The sequence below is a fragment of the Tetrao urogallus genome (genome assembly GCF_951394365.1).
Source record: "Tetrao urogallus genome assembly, chromosome: 24".
Taxonomy (NCBI): Eukaryota; Metazoa; Chordata; class Aves; order Galliformes; family Phasianidae; genus Tetrao; species Tetrao urogallus.
Genome location: NC_136837.1, coordinates 3,266,164 through 3,275,566, shown reverse-complemented (window position 1 = coordinate 3,275,566; position 9,403 = coordinate 3,266,164). Strand labels below are relative to the sequence as shown.

The window sequence follows — 9,403 nt, the reverse complement described above, 5'->3', positions numbered from 1 at the left end:
TCTCCGCCCAGCTCAGCCCCCTCAGGGCCGCAGCCTCCGGCCCGCGCCCGCCCGCGGGAGGCTCCGCGCTTCCTGTGTGTGGGCCCGGCGCCGCCGCTCTGCCGATCCCCCCCGCAAAATGGTCGCGTTCGCACCGCTGAGAGGATGCGAGCGGGGGGCGGTGCAGCCTAGCTCGCTGGCACCACCTCCCGCCTGGCTCATTGGTTGCGGGAGGAGGCCGGCCGCCACTCATTGGTCAGTTCGAACCATCACGGCGGGAAGGCCCCGCCCACTCTCCCCGCGGGGAAGGGGGGTGAGGACGCCCCGCATGCTCAAGCTGCTCTGAGTCACAGAGCGGGTTGAAGCGCTGCTGGCAGATTCGCCGCCTGCTCCGCCGCTCTGGGTGCCGCTCCCCCGTGCCTTGCCGCCCACTTATCCTCACGCCTCCGCTTCAGACACCGAGTCCGAATTTTCTCCGGGGCGCAAACGGCTGTGGGGCCGGCGGGGCGCGATCGGCAGATTCGCCGCGCGGGGCCCGGCGTGCCGTTGGAGAAAAAAGGCGGGGAAGCGCCGCGCCGCCCCGCAGCGGCAACCAGAGTCCCGCAGCGCCGCCCCCGCACGGCCGGGCCTGCGCGGCTCCTGTCGCACTGAGGCCCCGCTACCCAGGAGAGCTCGTCCGCACCGCCCGGCTCTGCAGCTTAAGGCCGCGCGGTTAGAGCAGGGAGCGGCCTTTGTCATGTAAGTGTGCCCGCGGGCCGGGCCTCCCGCCGAGGGCTTTACCGAGAGGGAGCCGCAAACGCAGCCCTGCGGGGCTTCGTGGTTAGAAAAGGAGCTGCTTTTCGTCTGTGGAGAAATGAAACCTAACCCACAAAAGACTGGTGGGGTTGGAAGGGAGGTGTTTGAGGTCCTCACGTCCAAGCCCTGCTAACGTGGCAGCTCCTGGGGCAGCTGTAGGCTGTATCACAGAATGGCCAGGGTTGGAAGGGACCTCAAGGATCACGAAGCTCCAACCTCCTGCCACACACAGGGCCACCAACCTCCACATTTCATAGCAGCCCAGGCTGCCCAGGGCCCCATCCAACCTGACCTTGAACACCTGCAGGGATGAATGGGGCATCCACAGCCTCTCTGGGCAGCTGTTCCAGCACCTCACCACTCTCACAGCACAGAACTTCCCCCTGACATCCAACCTTAATCATCCCTCCCTCAACTTCAAACCATTTCCCCTTGTCCTGCAGTTATCTCCCCTTTCCAAGAGTTGATTCCCCTCCTGTTTGTAGGCTCCCTTTAGGTACTGCAGGCTGCAATGAGGTCACCCCGCAGCCTTCTTTTCTCCAGGCTGAACAAGCCCAGCTCCCTCAGCCTGTCCCCATAGGGGAGGTGCTGCAGCCCCCTGATCATCTTTGTGGCTCCTCTGGACCCTCTCCAACAGTCTTTCTTGTACTGGAGTCTCCAGACCTGGACACAGCACTGCAGGTGGGGCCTCACAAGAGCAGAGTAGAGAGGGACAATGACCTCCCTGTCCCTGCTGGCCACCCCTCTTCAGATGGAAAAGTACCCCTGTACACTGCAGGGACTCATTCCTTAGTGCCATTAAAAAACATTTTTGTGAGATTTGAGATTGTTTGAGAAGACAACGCGATCTGCTCAGCTCTCACTTAACGGCAGGAGTCATTGGGATCATTAATTCCTTGCCTGAGCCTCATTTGCCCCTTTGCAGTCATTCCTGATCAGTTCAGATGTGCCCCTTCCTTCCTGCAAGTCAATACTCATGAAAATCAAGCTGATCAGGAAAAGAAAGGGGCATTCAGAGACAGCCTCCAACTGCACAGTGTGAGCTAATGAGCCATAAGGAGCAAGGCCTATTAACAAACAGCCACATCAAGGAATTCTTTTCTTTCTCCTCTTAGCTGGATATATTGGATTAAAAGCCACTATGACTGCCTCACAGATGCAAAAGTTTTGCGTGCTGATGTCCCACTTGTAGGTCAATAACACGACAATAATGAAGACAGCAAGATTTTCCAGTGAAAAGGATCTAATCTGTTTTGTTGGCAACACAGGGCAGTCCACACTGGATGCTTTATAACCCCTCCTGTTCTTGGCAGCAATATTGTTTCTGTTTTGATCTCATGAAGCCATTTCTTAGGGCTCTTGAGACAGGAAAACAACTACTACACAAGCAGTGTCAAACTCCTTTATTTCAGTCCTTTGCTATGCTGCATTCAGTTACGGATTGATAGGGAGAAAAACCTCCCAGCAGTTTCTACTGTTTGTATAAACATGATAATACTGCAGTGTTACAGTAAGGAGAGCCCTGTCTCTCAAATACTTGTGCATAACTGCAAGCTGTTTAAAAAAACAAAAAACTCAATTTTGACCTCATTATTTCTGATTCTATTTCAGCATAAATTTCTACGTGGATCCACAGATTGCTGTCATTTGAGACCCATGACCACACATTTAAAGAGTTTAGCAATGAGAAGCACGTGGAATGGAGTGAAATAGGTATGGTTTGCCCAGAATCACACAGAGTACAATGTCAAAGCATTGCAGAAAGGAGAAACCAAAGGTCATTTTCAAAACAAGTGGCACAGGAGTCATGTATATAATCTTCCTTTGGCTTTTCCTTGTTTCTGAGAAGCACTTAAGGAAAACTCAGAGGTCTGGATATTAAAGAGACACTGGTATGTATCCAGCCAACGTACAGAAGACATGAGATGCTTTCCTGCAGGATGCATGGCATGCTGGCAGGAAAACCATGGCTGTGCAGTTCCTGCTCAGTTCCAAGCTTTTGTGGCTGCAGCAGTTGGTCCTGAGCAGAGATTTCCACTGTGAGCCTCAGCCCCTTCACCTGTATGGGCAGCTCGAACTCCTGGCCTTTGCTCAAATACAGCACACACAGCAATCAGTGAACAACACATGGCTTCATGACAGACCCTTTTAAAAATCAGACCCTTTTCCCAGTATTTCTAAAAACATTTATAGGATTTTTTATTCTTTTCCTGACAGGTTAGGAAGTGAAACACAACAAGACAGTTCAATTTTGCTCCTAACCACTTCTACACACTTCATGTGTTTCTCCAGTTAATCCAATGGCACAGAGAAAGGAATATTTAAGTGCTTATAAGGCTGAATTTGGCAATACTTGCACAGCAGAATCTTACCCCAGATGTCTGGGACACAACATTAGGCCTAGATTTTCGTAGCCCTTACTCACAGCTCATCTTTCTCAAGCTCAGACAACAAAAACTCAGCTTTTCTGTTGGTGCTTAGTGAAGGCAATCAGTTCCTATTCTTGCTCTGCAGCCACAGGCAGTGGATGCTCTTAAGGGAAAGTTCTTCTGTCTGTTAATCTTTTGGCACACTGGGAGATGTAAACTATTGGAGAAGAGAAAACATTACTGAAGAGCACTTCTTTAAATCCTAAAATCAGCACAGGCAGGACGATTCTGTGGCACGGCGCGCTGATGAGAAGTGCCCACAGTGCTGCATAACTGCAGCCTTGCAGACTGGCCTTCCTTTGGACCCCTGCAAGATAACTCTGATGTGCTCTTACAGCTTGTTGTTGGCGAGAGCCACTCACAGCTCCGCATAACTGGGGGCTGCACGAGGAAAAGCAGGCACAAAAAAGCAAGTGGGGAGCAGCTCTCTTCATTTCATTTGCCCTGCAAAGTCTTTTCCTTTGCTTGTCCTTTGGAGCACTAAACCAGCAGTGGGCTTCCAGCACCCTGCCTGCCACCGAAGTCACTGCACCTAACGGTGCGAAGGTGATTCATCAGCAATTGCAAAGCTTTGTGAGATGGGAGGACACAGGGTGGGCTGAAAGTGAAAAGAACCGTTGTTCTGTCATACAGAGGAGTTTACAACCCATTCCTCATTCAGCTCCCAGTGTCCTAATAAAGCAGCAGCAGAAGAGAACACGTAGGATTGTGCTAGACAGGGTAGGAGCCAAGGAACAGAAGGCAACTGGGCAATGCTTGACAACGCTGTGGTCTGTGCTTTTCAGCTCCACAGTCAGCACACACGTGATTTAGGGCTGTGCTGCATCTCAAATCCACACCTTAGGGACACTGGATGACAGTGCTGAGATGCCTTGGTCTCCAGTGACACGCAGGCAGAGGTGTGCAGTTCCAGAGCACAGAATGGTGGATTTGCTGTAATCCCACCTCAGGAACACACAGGAGCAGAGAGAACAATTCAACTTTGTGTGCATCAAATGAAGGTCACTGCAGCACTCCGGAATGATGCCTCTGTGGATCAGGTTCAGGTTGTGGGGAATAAAAGGTGCAACAGCATTAAAAATACACATTCCACGTCCTTCACCCTGTGTGACACAGGCTGTCCTACAGGAGAAGATGAAGAAAAGTGCTCAATGTTTTAAAAGATCAATCTCAGCCGTGTGCTTGGGCACAGCCTGCGCCGTGCTGCCACTGCTGCTGCGCTGGAAGAAAGCAAGCTCCTTTTCTCCCTCCTTTCCATTCCTCCCTCCAAGCCATTGCAGCAATGCTTAGTGAGGATGAATGTATGTAAAGAGAGGACAGTTCACTATCTTTGAAAACAAACAAACAAATGAAAGGGGTAGAAAACAGAAGCAGGTGGTGCAGTCAGTGCATCAGCAGCACGCCCAGCCTGGCGGGGACGTCTCTTTGATATTAATATAATCCCCCTTCCAGGAAGCAGCAGAACTTCCATCACCCGTGGATGAGGACATCATCTTCTCAATCAGGACTCTGGAAGACAAACAGATGTAAAATTGTTTGCTTCAACAAGCAGCATTGGGCCACAGAGAAGAACAAAACAAAACAACGAAAAACCAAAGCAACAACTCCTGGTTGCATAAAACCCCAAAGCTTTAAGAGAGGATCAGCTTCCTGGGTACAAACTGCTCGACCGAGGGCAGCAGAACTTCTGACCTCTCAGAATTCAGTTTCCTTTCAGGAGATTCACTTGCATGTTATTGCTGCTATCTGTTACTCACTGACAGCATCTCCCCTTACAGCCAGTGCTGTCTGAAGGTGGGAATTAACTCCTGCAGCTGCCCCAGTCGCTGTTCCTACCTCATAGACTCGTTAATGTTCTTGTTCTCCTTGACAGACGTTTCCACCCAACCAGAAAAGCCATTTTCTTTGCTGAAACGATCCACTTCTTCTCTTGTCACGGCCCACGGGGAAAGGTCACACTGTAAAACAGGAGTCAGCCAGGTGAGGCTCAGCCCTTCCATCCCCAAGCTGGGAGGGGAACTTCCCCTCTTGCCTGCTCAGTGGCGGGCAGTGGCAGAAGGGCTCAGCCCTTCACATCTCCGCCATCCCAACCTGACACACAGTTCTCAGCAAGGTTCTTAGCAGGATGTTGCAAGCAGCAATACGTTTATCTCATCTGAGATCCTGACACACCTCGGTCGAGCACTCATGGAATGGAGGTTCCACCAGAAAGCACCGTCACTCATCCCCAACCCACCAGCAGCAGGATAGCATGAGTGGCACAGCGCTGCTGGGAAACCCACACTGCTGGCACTGGGGGGAGTGGGAGCATCTATGGAAGAAGAGCCCTGTTAGTGTGAGCACAGCACCCACAGGCACACAGCTGCTGTCAGGGAAAGCGTTATTTGTGAAGAAGCGGAGAAGAAAAGCTGCTCTCCCAGCCAACTTTCGTGTTTTTGATTCAGCTTCAACTTCAGGCTCTCAAACCAGGCAAGCTGAACCTGGAAATGACTGCCGAGCTGATGTTAGTGCATGAAGAGCATAAAGGTACTTTTTAAGTGAAAAGAAAACGAATCATTTAATGACAGCAACCAGTGGGCACAGTGCAACCTGATGCTGCATCCAGAGGAAAAGCAGACATCCATCCCTCCAGAGCTTGTTTGTCACACACCAACCCTGCTGTGGAGCAACCAGCTCATGGAAGAGCCAGAGGAAAGCTTTGAACACAGGGGTGCAGAACTGCAAAAGGAACTGCATCCTAGGAGCAAGCAGTTGCTAACATCTCCTTGGGGCTGCCTGTGTGTTAAGTCCTACTGTATCCTTGTTAACACAAAAGCCTTGCTAGAGACAGACAAACCAAGAAGAATTCAGGAATGCATCAGAAAGGATTTTGGAACAGCTGCCCAAAGAGGCTGTGATGCTCCATCCATCCCTGGAGGTGTTCAAGGCCAGGTTGGATGGGGCCCTGAGCAGCCTGGGCTGCTATGAAATGTGGAGGTGGGTGGCCCTGCATGCAGCAGGGGGTTGGAGCTTCGTGATCCTTGAGGTCCCTTCCAACCCTGGCCATTCTGTGATTCTTTGAAGACCACAAGCTGTCCTACAACCTACTGGAGAATCATCCCTTGCGTTCTGCACTCCCTCTGCCGTTGTGGAGGTGCAGGCACACACACACACACACACACGCACACAGCCTGCTCTGTGCTGCTCACCTTGTTGGCCAGCAGCAGGCACGGCACTGGGCTCCCATCCGGCAGCGTCAGCTTGCTGTCCAAGTCCTGCTTCCACTTCTGGCTGTTGCTGAAGGTGCTGACGTTGGTGACATCAAACATGATGATGCAGGCTGACGCCTCCCTGTAGTACAGCCGGGTCATGGACGTGAAGCGTTCCTGCCCTTCAGGATCAATAGAAAAGCAAAAAATCCCCCCCAGAAGTTACCATTTTTTAAGACGTAACCAAATAAGTGCCTACAGCAGCACTTCATTTCTTCAGCTCTAAACTCCACTTAGGAAGCAGAGGCACTGGGGTGCACCATCATGCGAGGTGAGAAAGCAGCGATGTGGGACCACCTGCACTCATCTCCTCCTGCTCAGCCCCCACCGAGCGCTGCATGGGATGGGGGACTTTGCTTTCCCTTCCCAAATATCTTTTTGGGACTTTTTCTTAATCCTCTTTTCAGGACCGAAACTGAAATCCGTTTCTTTGCTGCAATCCCCTCGTTGCAAACTTCTCCTTCCTGTTTTCTTTACGAAGATTCCAGACTCTCACACCCAATACGGCGAAAACAGGGGGGAACCCACAACCCTGCATCCCGATCTGCTCTGCATCCCAAATGCCCTCCCTTCCCAGCACAGGGAGCTCAGAACCGTCCCCTGGTGGAGCCTCATCCCAACCTGGGCGCAGTTTTGAGCTCTGTCTGAACGTACCTGCAATATCCCAGAGCTGAAGCCTCACCGTCTCCGACTCCGACCACTGGACGACCTTCAGGGCAAAGTCCACTGTGAGTCCCCAAAAGAAAGGAAACGTTGTTAGGGACATTTTGCACGGAGCAGGAGGGGCTGTGAGCGCTGTGCCCTCTCCTCTGTCATAGAAAGCTGCAAAATCGGCCTTAAATCCACACAGCCCCACATGCTGCCCACCTCACAGCCAATGCCCGCAGCTCAGCCGTAACAAACTTGGCAGGGAGCAGAAAGGCACAGCCATTATCTCGGCTTGGGCTGCTTTATTTTTTAACTGCGGGAGGAAAACCGGCCCCCAGTGCTGCCAACCCTGCAGGCCTGGAGCTTTTTGAAGCTGGGAACTCGTCGTAAAAAGGATCGTGGAGCTCACGGTGCTGCAGCTTCCCCGGGACGTGGCCCCGCAGAGCGTTCGGCATCGGGCTGAGGAATCCCCCTCCGGGTTCACGACAGCCCCTGCGTCCCCAGCAAAGCCTCACAACCCCCCACTCTTTGCAGCTTCCACGTTACACAAAGATCTCACCCCAAAACTCGTTCCGAAGCAGTCGCAGTCTGTCCCGTCCCCCCCTCCCTCACCCCCCAACCTCCCCATACTCCGAGCATTGACCTCACACACAACAAACACCGGACGGAGCCGGGACCCCTCCGAACCCACAGAGCACTGAGAAAAACCCCGCTCAGCACCTCGGATCTCCGCTATCGGTACGGATGGGGATTCAATCCCAACTCCCCCCCCCCCCCCCCCCCCCCCCGGTAATTCGGACCCCCCCGAGCCGCTCTCACCCCCCACTGTGGATTTGTAGTGCCGGTTGAAGCTGTCGTTGGCGTAGCGTTGCACCAGCGATGTTTTCCCCACCGTGGCATCTCCCACCACCAGCACTTTGAACATTCGGTCCCGATGCCCCATCGCTTCCCCCCCCCCCTTCCCCAACTTCGCCCCCCGCCCCCCCTCTCCCCCCGGTGCTGAGGTCACGTGACGGTCAGGCGGAATCGCGCAGTTCCGGAACGCTTCGGGGCGGGGGAAGATCGGAATAGAAGGGAGAGAATGGAACGGAGGTGAACGGGATGGGATGGAATAGAACCGAATAAAACGGAACGAAACAGGATGGAAGAGAGCGAAACGGAACGGGAATTGAATAGCACGGAATGGAACAGAACGGAACGGAAGAGCACGGAAGGGAACGGCACGGAGCAGGAGAGCTGTGGGAGGCACCAGAGATCACAGAGCCCCGATCCCTGAGCGCTGTGGGCTGGCCAGAAGTTACAGCACATCACTGGGAGCCGTCACCGACCTGTGCAGGGCATCGCACAGCTCTGCTGTCTGATCCCCCCCCCATAGGAAAGCCTTTTTCTTCTTCCTGAACCCCCCATGCACAGCTCGGTTCTGTTCCCCTGCGTTCTGCCATCAGTTCCCAGGAGCACAAACCCACACCTCCTTCCTTCCTTCCTCCCTCCATCCCCCCAAAGCCGAACACAGAGCATCACTGCTGCAAAACAGGAGCAGCTTTGAGCCACACATGGAGACTGATGAAAGAACGGCACCGAAGTCCACATAAATAAATGTCATCTTTATTTAACGAAATATAATTTATCAGCAGTTGACATCCGTCAATCCAGTTACAGTAACTATAAATAATTAAGACAGTCCTTTTGTTGTTTTTCCTTTAATAAAAAGAAGTAAACGGGTGTTTCTCATTTGCAGTCAGCTGTAGGTTGGGCCATGCAACCGAGTGCAAGTGGTGGGAAAAGCTTTTGGCTGTGAACGTGCTGAAATGCTAAATGAGATTCTGCGCCACTCCATTCACCCCGCAGCACCTCTGCACCCATGGGAGACCACAAGCACAGCTCTGGCACCATTTCTTTCCTGGGGAACCAAAAGCTGATATCACAGCACGGAGCAGCGATGGCACGGCCGCACACAAACGTGTGTTAGCAGAAGGAAAGCTCACGTCCAGCCCTCGGCATCAGGCATGGATAGGAGGTGACAGCAGAGGATGCTGTAGGAGTCCCCAGGCTCAGACTGCTGGCTTTGGGGTGTGAGTTTGGTTGGTTGGTTTGTTTTGGTTTTCCTTTGGGTGTTTTTGAATAGAGCTGCGGCTGAATCAGACCTGTGAGCAGCCAGAGTCACTGCAGGGAACAGGAGGAGGGTCAGAGCTACTGCAACTAAGGGCAGCACAGAGATGGGGAGGGGGAAGGCGAGCTTCACATCAGCAAGGTAAGGAAGGGAGCACTGCCTCTTTTGTGCAAGAAATGCTGAGGACAACCTAA

The 9,403-nt window shown here is 52.7% G+C and overlaps 1 protein-coding gene across 2 annotated transcripts; it reads right to left on the bottom strand.

The window, feature by feature from the left end:
* Positions 1-4,594: 4,594 nt before the first annotated feature.
* Positions 4,595-8,042, bottom strand: RAB29 (RAB29, member RAS oncogene family; the record flags this gene model as incomplete). Of its 2 annotated transcripts, XM_079546262.1 has the most annotated exons (5): positions 4,595-4,712; positions 5,040-5,161; positions 6,392-6,573; positions 7,106-7,177; positions 7,919-8,042. In XM_079546262.1, 5 exons carry the CDS (start codon positions 8,040-8,042, stop codon positions 4,595-4,597), a joined length of 618 nt encoding a protein of 205 aa, XP_079402388.1. The 2 variants fall into 2 exon arrangements, with proteins under 2 accessions (XP_079402388.1, XP_079402389.1); XM_079546263.1 differs by lacking the exon at positions 7,106-7,177.
* Between the last annotated feature and the right edge of the window lie 1,361 nt (positions 8,043-9,403).